This window comes from Sarcophilus harrisii, chromosome 2 (assembly GCF_902635505.1).
Source record: "Sarcophilus harrisii chromosome 2, mSarHar1.11, whole genome shotgun sequence".
NCBI lineage: Eukaryota > Metazoa > Chordata > Mammalia > Dasyuromorphia > Dasyuridae > Sarcophilus > Sarcophilus harrisii.
In genome coordinates, this window is record NC_045427.1 from 97,886,067 (window position 1) to 97,909,496 (window position 23,430).

General features: G+C 31.3%; 1 protein-coding gene across 16 annotated transcripts in view; it reads right to left on the minus strand.

Annotated features, from left to right (window-relative positions):
- Positions 1 to 23,430, minus strand: part of CCDC88A (coiled-coil domain containing 88A) — a 138,678-nt gene that overhangs the window by 19,007 nt on the left and 96,241 nt on the right. For 12 of the 16 annotated variants that reach the window (XM_031950502.1, XM_031950500.1, XM_031950498.1 and 9 more), the window contains 9 exons: positions 22,389 to 22,530; positions 17,355 to 17,519; positions 13,052 to 13,213; positions 11,852 to 12,129; positions 10,526 to 10,669; positions 9,644 to 9,830; positions 4,700 to 4,845; positions 1,270 to 1,362; positions 909 to 1,123 (listed from right to left, as the gene is read on the minus strand). In XM_031950502.1, the coding sequence (XP_031806362.1) occupies positions 909 to 1,123; positions 1,270 to 1,362; positions 4,700 to 4,845; positions 9,644 to 9,830; positions 10,526 to 10,669; positions 11,852 to 12,129; positions 13,052 to 13,213; positions 17,355 to 17,519; positions 22,389 to 22,530 (1,532 nt within the window). The remainder of the gene's footprint in view (positions 1 to 908; positions 1,124 to 1,269; positions 1,363 to 4,699; positions 4,846 to 9,643; positions 9,831 to 10,525; positions 10,670 to 11,851; positions 12,130 to 13,051; positions 13,214 to 17,354; positions 17,520 to 22,388; positions 22,531 to 23,430) is intronic. The other 4 variants (XM_031950501.1, XM_031950495.1, XM_031950489.1 and 1 more) reach the window with 2 other exon arrangements.

Here is a 23,430-nt window from a genome sequence, read left to right on the forward strand (position 1 = left end):
AAAATTCATTTTGTTTTCATTACCTCCAGTGATCCTCACAAAAAACTTATGACATAATTAGGGCTGCTATTTTATTTACTTCTAAGGTTCAGAATAGTTAAGAAAACTGTTAATCAATTGCAGGGCTAGACAAGAACCTAGATTTATCTTTGTGTTCCTGTCATTCCACCATGAGGCTTTTGTGGTCAAATCGTCTCCTCTCCACATTCATCATAATATTTTGTTCTCAACATGATACAGAAAAATTTAGTGATATGATGTTAAGCTTGCATCCCAACATTAATAAGTTTTATTACAATATTTAAGAAACAGATAAACCAAGTGGAGTTTAAAAATAAACACAGTTGTTCAGACCACACCACAAAAGTAGTTTAACTAGGTAAATTAAGCAAATTATCTTTTTATAACTAATAGACATCTAAGTTATTATCTAAATCAGGAATGGGAAATATCCAGTATCTAACCCACAAAATTTGCTAAGAGAAAAACCTCTCACTACTTGAGTTCTTCAAGTTGATAATTTTGTATGGCCCAAGAATGTTATAAATGGCCCTTGGCAAAAAAAAGTTCCTTACCCTTGATCTAAATCAATGAAGGCCACAATTTAGATACCAGAGGGAAAAAAAGAAAGATATGAATGAAAAGAGAAAAAAAAAACAACAACAGAGAAATAAAGAATGTTTGTACTAAAAGTAATCAATATATATATATATATATATATATATATATATATATATATATATATATATATATATATAGCTATCTGATGCATGAATAGTCAATTCCTTTCTTTATCTTCCATACTTCATTTTATACTTACATTTATACCTCAGAAATTTTAACATGTCTGGAAGATACTGATATGAGTCAACATTTCTAAGAAAAATTAAAATTTTGAAAGCACTCACTGCTGCTTTTCTTGGTCCCCAAGGTCTGCCCATCTTCAAGAGAATTTGAACCCACTGATGAACTATCTTGACTGTCTTGATGGGGTAATTGAAGAAATCCTTCACTGGATTCTGAACGTGTGGGTGTTAATGTTAGAGACTTCATACGTTCCCGATTAACGTCTTTTTTAGACTTTATAAGTTTTCTCATTTTTAAAGTAATCCAGTTGCCTCTCCTAATAGAATAATTGTCATTGAGAAAATTAAATTTTTAAAATTAAACATGAAAAATTTAAGCTTTTATAAAATTGTAAAACTTTTTAAAAATTCTATATAATTTAGTATTTTTCCTTATGAATATTCATAAAATGTATAACAATACCTTCTAGGAGGTGACGGGTCATAAAATTTGTACTGATCCATAATCTTTTCTTCTAATTTCTCCTTCTGTCGTCTTAATTCATTTAATTTATCACTAAAATAAAGGGAAAATACATTTTAGAACTTCACAATGCTACTTAAAAAAATAATTAACAATTTAATCTTATTTTTAGAAATCTGTCTTAAATCTCCCAAGAGAAATCAAGGACAGCAGCTAGCAACATAATAGTTTTAAGTAATGACCAAGTTATTTTTTCTTGATTTCTCTTTTAACTTTGTAACATATACTCAATAATAAAGTGAAAAATAATATTGATGTATGCAATTAAATTTAAGATCAAGGCTCCCTCCAACTCTTTGGGGGCACTGCCCTGCCAATGTATTTACATGTCACATTTTAAAAGAATAAAGATTTCTAGAATAAAGCTATTTATGTTTTTTCTTCATTGTATTGTCAAGTTGTTGTTTTTTTTTTTAATGGACCAATGTTTTCACTGGTATGTCAAATGAGATGGGACTTTGTAAAGCTCCATTAAAATTTTAGCTATTATAATAATTATTGTCAGTTTCTAAAGAGGAAACTTCTTCTAGCTAGGCAAATCAGCAACTCTAAGGCAAATTAGAGGTTTGCCTAAGGGCACTGAGAGGCTAAAAGACTTGTCCAGAGTCACACATCCAGAATACATCAGAGGCAGGACTTAGACCCAGGTTTTGCTGCCTCTGAAGCTGGCTCTCTGTGTACTGTCATTCCAAGTTGGAAGGTGATTGATGTATTTACCAGTGGTGTCATAATGATCTTTAACATTACATGAGAAATTTAACAGCAAGATTTTACTTTTTGTATTTCAATGTGGTTAGGATCAAAGATATATGTGATTAGTGGAGATATTTATTTTTAAAAAAATCATACATGAAATTATTTGACCGTATAAAAATTCTTTTTTTTAAGTTTAACTAAAATATTAAATTTAATATATTTTTCAAAGTATATTTATCTAAAAGTTCATTTTACAAATATTAACTAAGGACCTACCATGAACAAGACTAGGTACTGTAGGGTACCAAGTATCATGTCCTTAAATGGCTTATAATTTCTTCCCGAAGATAGCAATAGGTCCCCAAAGTTAATAAAGGCAAAAGAAGCTTCCCTTCAGAAAAGGAAGGAATCCCTTCCAGTTGGGGAAATTCAGAGAAGACTAGATAGAAGAGAAGACAAGCTAGGCTTTGATGGAATTTTGAAAGACAGACTAACAGGATAAAGAATGGCAATGAGGAAAGAAACAATCACACAATGGAGAAAAGGACAGGTGGTCTTCTGGGAATTTTATCTGGAACACACTGTACATATCCAGAACCCGAGCAAGATCATGCCATGGCCCTATGTCCAAAGCTGACCTCAGTATTCCCTTTAGTAATCTTCACTTTTCCCTTGTCTATCGGCTGCTTCCCTGTAACTTATGGATACGCCCCATAGGTATCTATCTATCTATCTATCTTTCTTTCTTTCTTTCTTTCTCTCTCTCTCTCTTTCTTTCTTTCGCTATGCTCCTAGAGAAGGCCATCTTTCCTGGGAGCCCCCATTTCCTTTCCTTACACCCTTGTGACCAACTCTACTGACTGCTAATTTTATCATGTAACTGAAACCACTCTCTCAAAAGTAACCAGTGATCTCGTAATCTTCTTTTTAAAATTCTCCTCCCTGATCTTTCTGCACCTTTAATTCTATCACTTACCCTTTGATATTCTTTTTTTCTCAAGTTCTCTCCTGGTTTTCCTCCTATCTGACAGCTCTCTTCAGTCTCCTTTGCTGGGGTCCCTTTACCTGGGTCAGGACTACTAAATGCCTCTCTCTTAGGGTCTCCTTTCTTTTCCCCACTCTGCACTACTATGTATGCTCAGCTCATAAGCTTCCATGGATTCAATCATCATCTCTAGACAGCTGATTCTCACCTCTATTTGTTCAATCTTAATCTCTCTCCTGACCCCCAGTTTCACATCTCCTACCAACTACTGGACATCACAGAGAGGACATCTTGCAGATGTCTTAGATGTAACATATCCAAAATTGAAGCAATTATCTTTCCCCAAAATCTTCTCCCCCTTCCAAACTTCTCCATCACCCTCCAGAGTGGCATCATGGCCCCAGTCACCTGCCTTACAACCTGGGGCTTCTGTATAGTTACCTTGTCCCCCCCATCCTCCCATGCCATCAGTTACTAAGGCTTCTAGTTAAATGTTGACTTTTGTCATTTTGACTTGGCACAATGAATAGAGAGGTTAACTCAGTAAGTATCAGGAAAACCACAGTTAAAATTTCACTTCTGATACAGTAGGGGAGTACACTTGCCATCTCAATGCCCCAGTCAACTTTCTATGGTAATAACGGTTTCCAAAACACATTGGTAAATCCTTATTAGGATTTATCTACACTAATGAAATCATAATTTTACAGTCTCCCTCCCCAAAAAAGTGGGCATGAAAGCTGAAAAGACAGGCTGGTTCAAATCTTGGAGAATCTTAAATACTAGACTATTTAAGAAATTTAAGAAATTCTGATTAAATAATGGGGAATAATTAAAGAAAATTACCTGATAAATGCAACAGATCTGACCACAGTTTAAAAGATGCACTGGAAAAGAGAAACTAGTATGTAGGCAATATTATGTTTGGATAAGAATGGTGGCCTGAAATAAAGCAGTGTAAGTGGAAATGAAAAAGTGAGAGGGATAAGACACTGCAGGGGAAGAATCAATAAGACTCAATAATTCTTTGTGTATAAAAGCAAGGAACAAAGAAGAATTTAAAAACTGACATTTCAAACTGACTATGAAAAAGACAATCCCAATCACTGAACTTGGGAAGACTGATTGGGAAGTTGTTTGGGACAAGAAATAGAAGTTGGGGGAAAAAGAGAAATGAGGGATGTATGTAAATAAGGTAACATTAGTTTCAAACATATTGAATTTGATATGACAAAAAAAAACAAAACAAAAAAAAAACAACAACTGCCTAATAGGTGAACTGAGATGTATGTTTAGAGCCTAAGGGGAAGGGAAAAAAAATTAGTATTATACAAATATGATAACTGTTCACAAAAAAAGTGATAGATGGAGGAATGGAAATATCATATATATCATAGGAGAAAGAATAGGAATGCGGAGAAAACTCTGGGAAATAATCATTATTTAAGAAGGCAAGTAGAAGATAAGGTACCAAGAAATGAAAAAGAGGAAGAGCTATCAGAATAATTCAGGAAAACAATCAGCTTAGTATTGAGATACATCACAGGAGAGTTTTAAGACGGAGAACCATGTTGGAAAGGTCAAGGAAGATCAGGAATGAGGAAAGGTCACTGGATTGTTAATCAGTTTTCTTGGTCACCTCTAAGAAAGTAAACAGTACACAACAGTTCATAATTATTTGGTACCTACATGTACTGTCTTTGTTCAACATGAAAAAGATCCTTGCTTTCCATATTCTGTTCCAATAGTGTTCTATTTTGGAGCATTAATGTCTGAATTTGATCTAGTAGATGTCTGTTTTCTTCTTCTAAATTTCCTTTAAGCTGGCTAAGTAACTGATAAAGAAAATGAAATTTTAAAAAAATCAATATTCACATTATAAATAAGAATAGGAAAAATTAAATATATAAAATATTTTCAAAGTCTTTCTTAGGATTGCTAACATCTTAACAATATCATTCTAAACAAGAGAATCATTGTTTAAAAATGTACATGGTATACAAAATAGCAAAAAAAAATTGAAAAATTCATAAAAACCTTATTTTTATTCTTCATGTCATTTCCTGTTTTAAATCACCATAATTTTTCTTAAAACTGCTACATTCCATGTTCAGTGAAGACATGATTCTTAGGAAGATTTTATCATACATGAATACATCCAAAGGTAGACCATGTTAAACTCAAAATTGATGTACAAAGTTCTTGAGAATAACTCATTTATCAAAAAGAATAGTAAATAAGAGCATTCATTTAAACACAAAAGAAACACTTAAAACATGTACTTGTTTTGTTCTCCGATCTGTGATTTTCGCTACTGTAGGGATTTTGGGGTAAAGATACCTTCTCTACCAATTCTATTTTTAACTTGTAGTCTTAGAGAGACCCTGAGAAGTTAAGTGACAGAGCATAAAGCTAGACTGACACCTGGGTGGACTCAGACTCTGATATTTACACATTGTCTTTTAAGTATTGTTAATGTGAAAATTACCGCACCAATCCTACTAGTTTACTTATATAAATAAAACAAATACACACACACACACAAATTTATTATCACAATTTACAGTGATGGAATTTCAATTCAATAATAATGTATTTAGTATCTTGCAAGATACTGAGCTAGGAGCTAAGGATCAGAGAAAAAGTGAATCAGCTTTTACCTGCTCTCAAGGATCTTATATTCTAATGGAAGGGGTGAAGGGGAAATACAACAAAATTTTAGGGCTGAAGGGGAACTTAAAGGTCATTTAAATTCAATACCTTCATTTTACAATGTGAAAATCAAGGCCTAGAGAAGTCATATAGGTATCATACACAATAAGGGGAATAGTACAGTGAGATTATTGTTAAATAATTCTGGTTGAATGGCTGCTAAGTTATACCTATAGTTATAAAATGGTCTTTAGTAACTACAATCTTCTATAAAAGCTCCCTCCCAAGACTGAGGTATTGCTCAGGGTCTCACAACTACTGCATGTCTGGGGTCAGTTGAACTCAGGACTTCCGTACTTCAGGCCCAGTGTTTCCAATATAAAACCATGAATTTTCCATTTTATTTTATTTTTTTAATATATAAAAAATTCTATTTTATTTTCAAAACGGTCTGACTTGTCTATTTCCTCCCGACTTCTTTAAAGTTCTCTTTTCTGCATTTAAAAATGTTTAAAGAAATCCCCTTTTTGGGCTCAGTATTGCTAACTTTCCTTCATACAAAAATCCTTCCCAAATTAAAAAAAGAAAAAAGGGGGAAAAAAATCCTTGTTTATCATTTGTTATCAAAGTTCCTCAGGATACATATTTGGTCATTGTTTTGATAGAGTTCTTAAGTCTCTCAGAATTGTTTTTCTTTCTTTCTTTTTTTTTTTTTTGCTGAGGCAATTGAGATCCAGTGACTTGTCCAGGGTCACACAACTAGTAAGTGTTAAGTATCTAAGACCCACATTTGAAGTTAGGTCCTCCTGACTTCAGGGCTGATGCTCTATCTACTACACCAATTAGCTGACCCAGAATTGTTTTTCTTTATAATACTGCTATCCCTGAATAAATTTTTCTCTGTGTTTCTCATGTTATATGCATGACATATTTATTCAGCCTTTTTGAGAACATCTCATCATTTCTTTGAGTTCAATAATATTCCATTATAATCTTATAACCACAATTTATTCAGCCATTCTCTAATTTCTCTAAAATGAATCTACAGCAACTTTAAGATTCTAGTCCCCTTTTATTGATCTTTTCATCTTTTCAGGATAGGAAAATTTTGCTTTCCTTAAAACTATTTTTTTTTACTCAGTAACGTCCTCCTTCTGAAATGCCCTATGCACTGTTTTCTTTCTTTTTAGTTTAAGGAATTTTTTTAAAAAAGCAATTTATGGGTTCAACATCTCTTTGTCTTTCACTGAAGAATGAGATTCATTTAATGCCTGCTCCCCTCACCTTCAATGGTGCAGTGTCTCTTTTTTCATAATCCAATTTTAATAATAATTTAATATTTTAAATATTTAAGTTTCATTGCCTCCTTCCTTCCCTCTCTCCTCCCTTCTAAACTAGTTTGTATTTTTCATTTTAACTTTTCTTTTTCTCCTCTTAAAATCTTCAGAAGAGAACCATTCTTATTTAACTCCCTAAAAACTCTTTGTTGTTTTTGAAGGAATACCTGTTTTTTCCCTTCCTACAAGAATAGTACTACAATAGCTCCATTAAGTCCCTTCAAATTCCTCAAATATATTTGTTTTTCTGACCTCTTATATTTATCCTATGCAACTCTGGTCTTTTCATCAGAAATGTTTGAAAGTCTTCTATTAAATTAAAAATTCATTTTTTACCCTAGAAGCTAATGCTTCATTTTTCTGGGTAAATTATTCTTGGGTTTTAAGTCCCTATCTTTTCTCTTTTTTTAGAAAACTGTATTCCATGCTCAGATTTATAGTATAAATTGTGATGCTGTATGAAACTGAGTCTTGTTTCTTGATACCTGAACTCCTTTCAGCACTTGTAGTACTATTTTTCTTTGATGTAGAAGCTCTGGGTTTTAACTGTGACATTTTTCACACTTTTACTTTTGAGGTCTCCTTTTGCAGGTGATCAGTGTGTTCTACTTGGGCCTGCTTTTTATTGATGATTTCTTGAAATGTAATGTCCAAAAGATTTAAAAAAACATCAAAAGAAAAAAGCCCCATGGTTTTCAAAAAGCGAAATTATTTTTAAAATTCTCTCTCCTTAACCCGTTTTTCCTAGTCAAGTTGGTTTTGGCAACAATTATCATAAATTTTTCTTCTAATTTTTTTTTCTATTTTTGATTTTGTTCTAATACTTCTTGTTGCCGCCTCATGAGGTCATTGATTTGCTTCACTGATTCTAGTTTTCAAGGAGTGTGTTACTTCAAGAAAGTTTATTATTTTTTCTTCAAAACTATTCTCCTAATTCTTATTGCTAGAGTTTTAATTAATTTTTGATTAATTAATATTCATTTCATCTACATATTTATGTGGGACTAATGGAAAATCCATTTTTTTTCTTTGAGTTACTTGCAATTATTACAGAGTTTGTAACTTTGTGGAACAATAGAGTGCGAAGTCTGGAATTATGAAAATCTGAGTTAAAATGTGGTCTCAGACAATTACTGGTCGTGTGATCCTGTGCAGTCATTTAACCCAGTTTGCGTCAGTATTCTCATTCTCCAGTCTTGAGGAAATGGCAAACTACTCCAATAACCTTGCCAAGAAAACAAAACTCCAAAAGAGGTCATAGAGCTGGATAAGACTGAAAAATGACTAAATGACTAGATCTATAATAATTTTCTTCAAACTAGCTGATACTTTCTTTGATTTAGTAATCTCTCCAGTTTTACACCCTGAATTAGACTAGCTTTATGCCAGAGTAAACCTCATTCCTTGTTCAATTTCTGGTTGAGGTAGGGGACCTCATTTGGGTCTCACTGACTTCAGCCCTTCACCTGTGAAATTCAAAGCCTTGAATCATTAGGGCTCTCTCTGGCATCCCAGGAAAGAGAGCACTGAAGATGTCAGAGGCGCTGGTCTTTGTTGGATGCTGTTTTCCACAGGCTTCCAACTTTTCTTCCTGACCACTCTGGGAGTTTTTCTGGGTGATTCTTCTATCCTAAACAGAACCTTGAAGATTCTAAGAGTGTCTGATTACTGTGGAAAGACTACTCTGCTCTGAAGACTTTGCAGGCAGCCTCTTTTCCCATTTTAAATTTCTGGCTGAATTTTATACTGGATTTGATTATTAATCAGCATGAAATGCTGATTCATCAGTGTTTCGCTGCAGTTAATATGTAGGAACTTTGTGATATGATTCTCTGCATGAGACCATTTTAGTTGGAAATTTAAGATTTCTTTTTATATGAAAAACAGGTTATGATAGCCAGCTATATTATAAAATTTTATTTTATAAAATCATGTAGTTTTAGATGATTTAATATTTAAAACACTGTAAATGAATCAGATTAATATATAAAAATTGGCAATATGTGGATTTGATTTAATAAGCACGGATAGCAGTAATCAACTATGACATCTCTCAAAGTGACTTTTTTTGATCGAAGACTAATTTACACAAGATACAGGGTGTAAATCTTTAGGCTTCTATATATGTTACAAGCAATCCCATTTAAAGGTTCACCGATTGCTAGTTTCTAAGAATTACCTATATAATGAGAAACTAGTTTCAGTATACATACTAAGCAATAATTATTTAGAGGCTAATTATTTTGGACCTTAATTTTTCTTTTTCTGCTATCAGCCTATATTTGCTTACAATATCACGAATCAAAGCTTAACTGGAAAAGAAGTGAAAGTTGAAATCCATCTAATTCATTACTTCTAGGAAAATCTGAGACTATAAAAGATTTTAAAGGTAAATGAGTTTTAAATTAATGATAAAAGTAGTCTAGGAAATTATTTCCAAACTGATCCTCATTAAAACAGATAAACTGTGTTAGTAGGTATCAAAAAAGACCCAACTTTTTCTGTGGATATATTCCAATTTCTTATGCTTCAAGGCTCTAACTATAGCTCCTAACAAGTTAATTTTAAGTGATAACATAGTGTTTCCCCCAAATAGGGCCTAGCACTTATGAACTAGTAAGAAACAAAAGTTGTGGGAGCTCACCTCACACTGGTTATTCAGTTTAGTGGATGTAATGTCCAGTTGTTGGTACTGTTCCTTTAGCTTTGAAAATTCAGCTTCTAATCTTGTCTGCTCCAGTTTAGAGTTATTTAAGAGGCTCTTTAAATTCTTATGGTCAGTTTGTAAAACTTCACTTTCTCTTAGTAGTTGATTATATGTGTAATTCAACCTTTAATTAGAAAATCAGCAGAGACATAAGATTTTCATACTGGTTAACATTTTTTTTTTTACTTTAATTCTATGCTAATGTTTACATAGGGTATAATGCATAAAGAAAAAATTTTCTTGAATATAACTTTATATTTAAAACAGATAAAAAAGGAACATTACTAATTAAGTCATAAACATTTCATTTGAAAATAGATTATGATTACAAAATTTATATTTAACATTTTGTCATAAAGTGTCATCATCTTTCTCAAAGGTAATTAATTGTATTAGAAAAAGTTTAAAATACAAAATAGAAAATTAATATTCAATTTTTATTTCACATAAAATTAAAAGGTTTTTAACATTCACTGCAAAATAGACAGATTCAATAAAGAAATTACTGTTAAACTTTCTAATAAATACAAGGATACATAGTTTACTTTTTAATTAGTGATTTGAAAATATATAGGGAGGACAACTAATGAAATCATTTATACAATTAAATTCATTATTTCTACAAATACTTATTTAAGTATCCTGTAATTGAATAAATAAAAACTTTAATATTTTTAATATAAAAATAATATGAAATAAGATAAAAAATTTTTAATAAAAAAAATTCTCAGTCCAGAACAGAGATCATCACCATGGATGGTACCGTGCCAAGCAAATTTAATTTAGAATAACAGAATATATAGGACCGAATATCTTTACCTATCATTTTCACCTCGAAGTATCTTGTATTCTGCAGCTACAGTTTCATGTTTCTTATTTTCTTGCATCATTTTCTCTTGCTCAACTTTGAGCATTTTTTCCAATTCTTCCAACTGTCCTTTCTGTTTCAGTAACTGGTTATAACTAAGGGGTAGGAAGGGTAGGGCAGGCAGGGAGGGAAAGTTAAAGATTTAACTTAAAATGTCCTCTTGTGAACTACAAATAAAATATAAACCACATGAAAACCTCTCTAACTCACTAAGAGTAAGAGAAATGTAAATTAAAACAACTGAAATTTTACTTTACACCATGCAAACTGAAAGAGATAATAAAAGGTGAGAAAAGTGAATGTTAGAATAGTTGGGAATTCAAGCACATTTATACAAAGCTGGTAAAACTATTTTTAGTCTTATAGTTATATATTTCAATTGAGAATTATGCAAGAAAAAGAACTAAATTAGGTATAAAGATACTAAAGATAGCAAAGATCTCACTACTAAACATTTACCATCACCCCACAAAGGAAGTTGAAGATGGAAAAAAATGTCAAAAACTTAGCAAAATATTCATAGCAACATTATTTGTGGTAATAGAATTGAGTGCCTATCAGTTGGGGAACAGAAGAAAAAATATGATTTATGAACACAGAGGGATATTACTATGTTAAAAATATCTTGAATGTGAAGAATTCAGAAAAACATGGGAATATTTATTTATGAAGTACTTCAAAGCAAAATAAAAACTAAGAAAACAATATACAGTGACTACAAAAATATAAATGAAAATACATTGAAAGAGAATAAAATTTTGAGTAACTAAAAAACCAGTGAAGGTCCTGGAAAATGGATAATGAAACTAACACACATAGAGAGATAATTGGCTATAAAAAGATTATTTTATATATTGTTAAATATGACCTATCATATTTTTGATTAAGTTTTTTCCTTTGACAAAAAGGAGGGTTCAGTATGGAAGAAGTGATAAAAATGACTACTATGTAAAGATTAAAGATATCAATAAAAACATCTTTAAATGGGGAAGCTAGGTGGTGCAGTGCATAGAGCACTAGCCCTGAAGTCAGGAGGACCTGAATTCAAATCTAGTCTCAGACACTTAACACTTCCTAGCTGTGTGACCCTGGGCAAGTCACTTAATTGCCTCAGGGAGAAAATTTTTTTAAAAATAAAATACTTTAAAATAGAAAAAAAAAGCAGTTTTTTTTTTTTTGCAATATTTCTTTGTTGTTTATTTATTATATGAAATTCATTACACTAACCTGGAAAAGCTATTTACATTTTTTATAAATAAGAAAACAAGGAAAATTACCGATCTTCGAGGTCCTTATGTTCTACCTCAAGATTCTTGTGTATAGATTTTAGTGTTCCATGTTTGGCAATAAGAGACTCATACTCAGAAGCTTGACGTTCATGAAGATTTTCCAATTTTTCATGATCTTTGACCAGTGCATCATAGAGAGATTTAAGCTCTTCTCTTTCTTTGATTATTGATTCATTTTCATTTTCCAAGGCAGACTGCTGAATTAGTAACTGGGCATTCTGGTTCATAAGAGAGGTATTTTGGGAATTAAGGGTAGAGTTTTCCACCTGTAATAATAGTTTAAAATTTAACATAAAATTATCAGATGACAAAGAAATGATTTTAAAAAAATCTAATACTGATTTAGCAAAAAATAAGTAAAAAGGCTTTTTAGAACAATGATTCTTATACCAGGAATATCTTATAAATTAAGAAATCATAAATCTATTCATACCTACTTTAAACTAAAAAAAATTTTTTTTTTTTTTTGCTAAAGTTATATTGATAATAGGTTTCTAATAACAGTCAGATAAAGAAAAGGAAACCTCTTCTCTGTTCCTTTCAGGGGTCTCTCAGTGACTTTTTTTTTTAAACTGTTTTAAAGGTGAGGGGGACTGATTTTAAGTGACAAATCCATCTCTTCCCTTTTCAAGTTATGGTAAGATTTAGGTTCTTGAATGGAAGGGATTCTGTTTTTGTCTTTGTATTCCCAGTGCCTTGCACATATTAGGTGATTAATATCAGGTGACTTGACAGATTAATGAGACCAAGACGACAAGCAAATCCAAAAAAAAGCATTTTAAAATCTTTACCCTACTTATATATAGCTTTTTCTAATAACAATCAATTAAAGAACTGGAAAAAGGAAATCAGAGTTCATGTACTATAGCCATATATACTTTTAAACAATACAAACTATGATGTCAATTTTTTAAAAAGTTTTAAAATTTATTTTATATATTTTGCATTAGCATACTCTATTTGCTTTTTAAAATTCTAAATAACAATATAATGTAATAATCTTGATGTAAATACTCTAACTAAAGTATTAATAAATATTTTAATTCATCTATGATTTAAGTTTTTAAACCAAGAACCAGTATCAAGTATTTAGCATGACTGGTAATTGATAACAAAATTATTCTGATCATAAAAAGAAGTTTTACTTTTGACAAAAACCTCCCACAAAAAACTTAATTCAAAATGTACCTGAAGCTTAGCATTCTGAGTCTGAAGGGTAGTATTTTGTTCCTGTAAAGAAACAGTCTGTCGCTGAAGTGCAAGAATCTGGGCCTGTAGATTATTGTTCTGTGTCTCAAGCTGCTTCAATTGAGTTTTCAATGCTTGTTTCTCTGCTTGTAGGGTAGCATTCTTGGTAAAGAAACAACATAAATTTTAAAAAAGAAAATACAAACAAGACTATGATCTGAATAAAACACAAGTATCTAAAATAATTACAAATTAGATAAGGATTTTTGGAAACCTTATTTGGAAAGTATTTTAAATGATAGTCAAAGGAATTATCCAGAATTTTGTCAGGTTGGAAAACTTCTACTAAGGATATTTTTTCTACCAGCAAATTACAACCTATGATTTAGTAAATAAATCCTAGGAAGTTGCCTAAAGGACATTTAAGTTAAATGACTTTTCCAAAGTCAAATAAATCATAAAATAGTACCAGAGATGAACTAAGAACTTCCTGATTTTAAATCCAGCATTCTATATTCATTGCATCACACTGATTCTTAATTAAACTTAATATTTCACTAGAAATTCAAAGAAGAAAAGAATTTCAGAAATGACAAATTTTTGCAAACTTCTTTACAACAACAAGGACTTAACATGTTATTTAATTCAACTCTCATCACAATCTTATAAAGTAGGCAAAAACCTACCTAAGGTTTCATACTATTTTTTCATATGAATGGAAGGAAGGTCAAAGTGGTTAAATAATGTGCTAAATAAAATATCAGTCAGGAAGACATATAATTTAATTATATGTTATAATTTAATTATGACTATTGTATTTGGATAGGATTCTATCTACTGTGAAATACTGGAAAAATCGTATCACTATGAACATGAACACATGAGTTGGAAGGAAGAGCAGTAAACTATTCATATTTCAAAAATAATGCAAACTAAGGAGCAAATAAGTGAATAAGATTAATTTAATTAGTTTTTTTTTTTAAATTGAGCCTATGAGACTTAATAGACCTGACCTATATTTCACATCTTTATAAAATTCTAAGAAAATTATATTTTGTCTGTTCTTTTTGGACAATGTACAATATAAAAAACTATTTAATTATAAATATATTTATATATAAACAATGTTATTATATTCACATAATAGAATTTTATATTTAACAAGACAAATGTTAACTTGGAATATATTTTAATATACTTATATGTATATTTATCATTTTTAATCTCAGAATTTAAACTTTATAATTCATACATCTTCAACACAAAGCATAGTCACCGTCAAAAGAATAAGAAAAAAATTGAGCACTGAAAATGGCAGATGTCCCAAAAATATAAAACAAAATTCAGTTTTTAGGTTTGAAATTCAACAAATCATTTATCATACTAAAAGTTAAAGATCAAGAATAACAAATTTTGTAGGTCTTTTAGGCCAAATTAAAGTTTTAAACTATATGCCTGCCTGCCTGTCTCTGTGTGTGTGTACACATATATGATGAACATGGTTTTAATTAGCACTACTTAAAATTTGGATATGTAAAATAACTGTTAAAATAGCATTTTATTAACAGTTTGAAGCATTTTTATAGCTACTTGCTATTTTTGTCAGACTAATTTTTATCTTTATCAGATTAATTCTTGCTATACAAATTACTTTTATTTTGTGTGTTTTCTAAGAAGAAAAGAGCCTACCGAGAGACCATTTGATACCATTTTTTGTTTAATGGCCTTGCAATTATCTAGTAGCCTGCTAATAACTGAGAAATGATTTAAACTCCAGTCTTTCTGAGTGTTTAATCTACCTTTCACAAAGATAGCAAATATCAGAGGCAGAATTTGAAGCCAAGTCCTCCAACTCAAAGGCTAATAGGTTCAGACTTAATGTTTATTGCTCATGAAATTTCAATGACTCCCCTGCTGCTTCTAGGATAAAATATAAACTTCTTTATAGGGCATTTAAAGTCCTTCAAAATCTTCCACCTAATTTTCCCAATATAATTATGCACTACTCTTCCTCATTCATTCTACAATCTAGCCCAACTGGCCTACTTTTTCCCTGTATATGACGATCCATCTTTTTCCTCAGTATGCCTTTCCACAGAGTATAGGTGAATTCTGGAATACTGCACAATTATATGTTATTTTATACATTGCCATTATTCATCATTCCCTCAAGTAGATGGCATGTAACATATAGTACATGTTATGAAGTATGTGGTCTGTTGATATATTCTTTTTGACTAATACTACAATTGATAACATATATAAGTAGTAGCAGAAAAAAAAAGATTCACATAGGAAAGATGTGGTTAAATCTAAGAGAAATACTGAGGGATAAAAAAGAAAAGCCACAAGGTTGAAAGCTTTTAAACTACACTGACTTTTCATATACATATATATATATATATACACATACATACATACACACACACATAATTTATTTCAGAATATTAATTTCAACTAGGTAGATTATGAAAGATTTATAGAAGAACATGGAAACAAACTACACAGGATAAGAAAATATGGATACATTTCATATATTAAAAGATGGAGGGGGCCTATAACAATCTAAGGTTATCGTATTTAATGTAATTGTGGATTCATTAAAATGCAGACAGATGTAATTTTCTATTTGTCTTTGCAAATCTGGTTTAAATAGGTTAGATAGAAGTTATTCAATTCTAGTGTTTAATTATAGTTTTTGGCTCTTCTTTTAGACTGTCTTTAATAATAGTAATGATTTGCTCATAGTAACTAAGCAAAAAAAATCCACATTTACAAAGTAAAAGAATGAGTTCTCACAATGAAATTGTCAACTCTATTACTTATAAGTTGTTTTTAACACACACACACACACACACACACACACACACACACACACACACTTCCAGAAGATAACAAAAACTTGTTTTGTTTATTCCCATTCTCAACTTTTTATCAATTTAAAAAGATAAATCAAGATTTAAATTGTGAGTTAACTTCAACTGTCAATGCTCCTCTAATATGAATTCTTCTGTAATTCTTGCATGTTATTTACCTTTCACTGAGGTTATTAGATTGGTATGTGACATGAAATACATCAGTGTGATATATAGATCTGTAAGGATTTCTTAATTTTTTAAGTACAAGGTACAATAATTTAACTGATAAAATAGAAAAATGATTTTATAAAACCTTAAAGAACAAAATATTTTTTCATTTGAGTACATAGTTTTTTTTATATTGTGATATTTATTAGCAAAGCATACTATTGTAATCCCAAATCTATAAAACTATGTTGAAACATCATGTAAGCAATGGATAGGGAGTTAGGTAATTTAGAATATACAAAACTTCAATGGTTAATATCAGATGAGCAAAGAGCTGGAAAGAATGTGTCTTGAAAGATTGATTGGTTGATGGTGAGGGAACTGGAAGACATACCATTTGGGTTCATTTTAAAGAACTGGAGCTGTTTAGCATACAGAAGAAAAAACTTGAAAGGGACCCACATGATACTTCTGCATTAGAATATTTGAAAGACTGTCATCTTGAACACTTTTCTGCTTTCTCTTGGGAGCAAAATTAGAAATAATAGATGGGAGTCGCAGAGAGAAGAGATTTAGAGTTAAAGTAAAGGAAAACTTACCTATTTTCAGTGCTGTTAAAAATGAAATAGGATGTCTATAGAAATAGATTCTCTTTCACTGGAAGTTTTAAAGCAGAAGCTAATCTTTTTGGGCTTTGCTCTTTAGATTAAAGCCTCTAAATTGTCTTTCATAATCTTAAAATTGTGATTCTGACATTCCTTCTGCTGACAACTAATGTAATTTCTCTGGTTTAGAAATAGATGGTCTCAGAGTTGCAGTGGCTGAATAATTCATTATCTAGTATTCAACCTGGTGATGGACCTCTCCCAAACTTTGCTTTACCAGTCCTTGGACTAAAATTATTAAACTTTCCACATTGTATCCACATTTCCAATCGCCTTCCATACTAAAATGAGCCAAAGTAGAGCTTTCTTGGAAGTTTAAAAGCACTTTTCTTATAAATGCATTCAATGACTTAGAAGAAAAATTAACATATGAAAATAATAAGTACTGTTTATCATGAAATATGTCTTTCATTTTGCTATTCTGACTTTCAAAAGTTTTGTTAAGTAAATTCTTAAGAATGTTGAAGATTATTTAGTAAAAATTTGTAATAGATATTTTAAAAATGAAGTAGTAAATGAAAAGAACAATTGGGTAAACTTCCTGGTTTGTATTTTAAGAAAGCTTTAACTTTTAAACAGCCTAATTCAATAAGTTCTAATAAACATACTTACATTTCTTTCCACCTCAATTAACCTGTCTTTAACTTTCAAAAGCTCTCTAGTTGTCTCTTGACTTTCTCTTTCCCATTTAGTATCATCACCAGATCTAGGAGGAGAATTCTGTAGCATTCTTTCTTCCTCTTGTCTTTGTTTAAGAGCTTCATAATTTTTTTTCACCTAAAACAACATCAAAACATTTTAAAGAGAAAAAATTACCAATTTTTAAAGTTATTTCCCTTACTGTTGTTTGAAATGTACTGATGATACAAAGCTAAAACAAAATCTTCTCTGCTCTAAAAATTACATTTTAAAAAGTTATATGCTATAAATACTATTTTTATGTATTATTCTTTTATTTGTCCAATAGATTTGAATTAAAATTTTTATTGCAAAAGCTATATATGCAAAATTAATTATAGTGAAACCTTTGATTTAAAATAATCCAAATTAAGCTATGCTAAAGTTGGAAACTTCCTTTTCTTGGGACCTATTGAATACCTTACTAATGGAATTGAGTTCTAATATCTATCTAATATCTATCAATAAACATAAATTGTGTGCTATGCACCCAAGATACAAAAAAAAAAAAAAAAGGCAAAAGATTGGATGGAGCTCACAATTGATTTCCCATAATTTTAAAAAAATAGTTGGTAAATAATGTCATAGCGCCTTCCCCCAAAATAATGTGAATCTGCTCAAATCCTTTTGTAAAAAGTGTCTACCCAACAAAGCAATCCCTTTCTTATTGCCCTAGTTAATTCACTATTGCTCATGATGACAAGTTTTCCAAAGCTTTTCATCCCTTCTCAAATCTTCTATACTCTTAATAAGAATCATACCTCTTAATTCATTGAAAATATTTAAGTCAATCCCTAAGAATTTCCATTCCTCACCTTTCCCTGTGACATCACTTAGATGCCTTCTGTCTCTATCTCTTCCTTATCTATTACACATGAAAAGGAGGTCCATTTCTTTTTTCAAGAAAATCACATTTCAAGACAATCTGCTTCTTCCAACAGACTGCTCTCTCACTCTTATCCCTACTAAATCATTTATTTTCAATCTCTCCCTGTCTATGAGTTTCTTCTAATGGATGGCTCCTCCATCCTAGAAAAAACAAACAAACAAAAAATCATCCCCCATCCTACTAGCTTTTGTTCTCTCTCTCCTTTCCTCTGTAGCTAAACTTCTTGAGAAGAGACTGATTAACAACATGTATCAACATGTAACTTTCTTTCATTTTCTTAACTCATCTGGCTGTCCATATCCTGCAACACTCTATTCAAAACCCTTTTCTCCTTTCCCTCTATAATGTATCATTTGGTGATCTCATTAGCTCTCAAAGATTTTTATACTCATTTAGCTTGTCAGTCATTAAATAATGATACTGTATGCCAGGCACTGTGCTAAATTCTAGGGAATACAAAGAAAATCAAAAAAACCTTTTTATCTCATGGAGCTCAGAATCTGCAGGGGGAAATAACATTCAAAAACTATGTACAAACAAGATATATACAATGTAAATTGGAAATAATTCACAATCTCTTTCATCAATTTCTACATCCCACATCCAATCAGTTACAAAGTTTTACTGATAGTCTGTCTCTCCTCTGGTACTGCAACTATAGGTTTTTATCAACTCAGGCTTGGACTACCGCAGTCACCTGCTATTTGGTCTGACTCCTCTCTCCTTAGTAAATGTAGCCTGACATCTGTTAAATTAATCTCTGCAAAGTGCAGATCTGACTTTTCTCATTCTACAACCTTGATAACCAGGCTCCCTTATTTTTTTTTTTTAGTTTTCTTACATTTTGCTCCCTACGGTGTACTCTGTGATTCAGTGACACTAGCCGCCTTGTTCATTGAACCTGTATTTCCTCTTCTAACGCTGGGCATTTTTTTACTGCTATCCTTCATGTCTAGAATATCCATCCTTCTCTTCTCCACCTCCTGGATTCCTTCAATTCTAATTCTTGCCTATTTTCACTTTATCTTATCTATAGCTTTTTGTACATTGTTCCTTATATGTTTTCTTCTATGTGATCTCTTTCAGTCTTAGGGACTATTTTCTACTTTTTACTGTATCCCCAATACTTAGCACAGTGCCTGCAACAAGTAAATGCTTATTAACTCAATGATTGCTTTAAAAATGTCTTCTGGTCTCAAGCTAATATTAAAATGTGAACTATACCATACATTTTATTCAAAAGCAACATTCATCATGACCATTTTTATGGTCATGGTTATGGTCAAGCAGTGTTCAACTTCACTTCAGATGTAAAACTGAGGAAATAAAAACATTTTAAAAATGAAAACTATTAAGATTTCAAAACTATTTGTCAAACTAAACTATCTAAGGTATGCAGTTCATTTATAGGCATACCTCACTATATTGTGCTTTGCAGATATCACAAAAAAAATTAGTACATAGCAACAATGAGATTATGTGATGATCAACTCTCATGGCGGTGGCTCTTTTCAATAGTGAGGAGATTCAGGCTAGTTCCAATGGTCTTGTGATGAAGAGAGACATCTGCACCCAGAGAGAGAAGTGCAGGAACTGATGTGGATCATAGCATAGTATTTTCACTTTGTTGTTGTTTGCTTACATTTTGTTTTGTTTCTCTTTTTTCCCCCCTTTTTGATCTGATTTTTCTTGTGCAGCATGAGAATTCTGGAAATATGTATAGAAGAATTGTACATGTTTAATATATATTGGATAACTTGCTGTTTAGGGAAGGAGGAAGAAAAATTTGGTAACACAAGGTTTTGCAGGAATAAAAGCTGGAAACTATCTTTGCATATATTCTGAAAATAAAAAGTTATTATTTTAAAAAAAAACACAAAAATCTGTGGAAATTGCAGTGAGCAGGCTTACTGGCATTTTTCCAACAGCATGTGCTTACATCATGTGTCTGTGTCCCATTTTACTAATTATTGCAATATTTCAAACTTTTTTATTATTGTTATATGTGCTATGTGATTGTGATTAGTGATCTTTGATGTTACTATTGCAATTGCTTTGGAGTACCATAAACCATGCCCACATAAGATGGTGAACTTAACTGATAAATGTTGTGTGTTCAGTTTGCTCTATCAAATCCACCATTACCCCATCTCCTTTCTTTATCTCTTGGGTTTTCCCAATTCCCTGAATTGAATTAATAATTCCACACTGTCCTCTAAGAATCAGAGTGAAAGATGAGTTAATTGATGTAGCAAATTTCTTTTTTGTATTATTTTAAGAAATGGCTACAGCTACTTGATCCTTCAGTAATCCCCACTCTGAACTATCAGCAGCCCTAAATACTGGGGCAAGATCTTTACCAGAAAGAAAATTAAGACCTACTGGTTTCTCAGATTGTTATTAACAGTTTTTAGCAATGAATTATTTTTTTTAATTTAGATATACATTTATACTATTGCACATTTAATGGACTACAGTATAGTATGTGTGTGTGTGTGTGTGTGTATGTATGTGTATATATATGTATGTGTATATATATATACACACACTTTATAAATACTGGAAAACCAAAAAATTTGGGCGACTCAATTTACTTTATTGCAGTTGTCTAGAATCGAATCTTCAGTGTCTCTAAGTTAAGTCTGTATTAATATGCCTCTCTTTACAAGATGATAGAAGTGGGACAAAATTAAGTAACTTGCACACACAGCTATGAAGGATGTGGCATTTGAACTTGAGTTTTTTGAATCAAAAATCTGTGTGTATGTGTATCTTGTTTTTAATTTGTATTACAAAAAGCTATTAATCCTACCTACTCAGATTTGTTCACAATGGAGGATTTTGGGACTGTAAAGATCTATGATAAAGTAATCAAAAGCAAGTCAACAAACATTTGTGTTTACTATGTGGCAAACTGTATGGTATACTTAAAAGATTACATAGTCCCTGTCCTAAAAAAGCTTACATTTCAATAGAGACACATATAGCTATGTATGTATAAACAATACAGGATGTTAAAATAGTAAATGAGAGATTGAAAGTACTCTTGGAAAACCTAAAGGTTAGAATACTTTCAGTTGGGAGGGATCAAGAAAGCTTTCAATGAGTTTAATCCTGGAACAAAAGAAGAATTTTACCATAGGAAAACAACATAATTTTATATTCCAGGATACTATTACTTTGGTTAAGTTTACAATTTTCATCAATTTATACTTTTCCTTAGAATAGCAACAGTTCTCAAGCCCCAATAACAGTATTTAAGACTACGGATTCTGTCATGTTTTCCCCATAAAATATTACAAGTTTCTCAATGTGTTTTAAGATTTATAATGAGTCAAGTATGAAAATGTTTAACATGTTTCAAATATATAGTGCAAAATCAAAGAAAATGTAGAGTAGTATAATGAGGTGGGAGGGCAGGAAATGGTTTTTAATATTAAACTACAAGATCGGTGGCCTGATAGGTGTTCTGAGATGCTTTTAATATTAGAATGTCAAAAGAAAGCTGCCTTAATTTCTTTTCCCTTTTGGAATCTATATTTTACAATAATTTATCCCCCGGTCTTCTAACTTTATTAGATCTGAAATGGCTTCAAACTGTATTTATATGTGAAAGGCAATGAATGTGTTCTGAGTTAGAAAATTCATTCTGTGCTTCTTGATATTTTATTCTGAACATGTTATCTCCTCCTCTTCTTCTACCCCATCTTTTTCTTACATATATTCTTAATAGTTATTGACTTTTTTTTTTTTTTTTTGCTGAGGCAATTACCCAGGTTCATACAGCTATGAAGTGTTAAGTGTCTAAGGCCAAATTTGAACTCAAGTCCTCCTGACTTCAGGGCTGGTACTCTATCCACTGAGCCACCTAGTTGACCCTTGACTTTTTTTTTCTTAATAAAACTATTCCAGATGTTCTACAATTCCACTTTAAAGTCAATATTAATTTCAATAATTAAATTTTGCACCTATTTTTGGCTTTAGAAAAAGTCAATTATTTATATTTTTATGCTTCATTTTTAAAAACAACTTATATAAAACATCCTACATCTAAATAAAAAACAAATGCTGGTACTTACTGTTTTAAGTTCTTGGCGCAATTGCTGGTTAAAATTAGTTGATTCTTCTAATCGAGCTTCCAAAGCAGCAATTTTTTCTTCCTTTATTTCCAAGGATTTCTTTAGTGTGGACTCTAACTTTGATTCTAAAAGCTTGTATCTGCTATTCACAACAGAAGAGCAAATTAACTATCATATTTAATAATCTTTCAAAAAACACTATTAAAGGTGTCATCTGGCTTGAGATAAGAACATGAAAGCACATAGTTCAACTTCACAGTTTTTACCATCATGCTGATTTGAAATACTGTATTTTAAAGACAAAATTTTCAGTACATTGTTTTGGGATTTTTTTGACCAGTAAGAAGAAAGTCAACAGAAAAGGGGCATTTGTGATAATGTTTGTGAGATAATAATTTACAAACTGGCAGAAAAAATATTTTTTTAAAAATATATTGCATTTGCAAAATATGTAATGATGGGCATTACCGATGCAGAATTAGTTATGATCTAATCCCTGTGTGGTAGGGCATGCTTCTTTCAGAAGCGAGTCAGAATACACAGCTCTTTGGTTGAAACTAAGACAAAACTCAATACTACTCAGCTTTCCCTTTTAATATTACCTAGGGTTTGAGTTTGGGGCAGTACAACTGTATTATCAAGGATCCACACAAGCTCTACACAACACTTCATTCAAACTCCCAGCCACCTCCCTCCCACAAAATCATAAGTTAGCTACAAAGAAATACAGATACAAAAGGAAAATAGACTGAGAACATGGCCCTGGGACCTCACTTGGTCTCTGTTCTTACACTGAAGTCACACAAAAACCTTTTAATCACCCCATGTTGACTAGTTTAATTAGTATACCAGCACTTTCTCAAGTACTATCTTCAATGAACAGTGGACAAAAACTTTTGAGGTCATCTCTAGTGCTCAATCTGATGTAAACTATGTCCCTTTTAATCTTCGGGAGAAGGGTTGGAAAGGTGTTCCTGACTCTCAAACCCTTCCAGCACACCTTTCCTAGACAACAACCAGTTAAGTAATCTCATTCAATTTA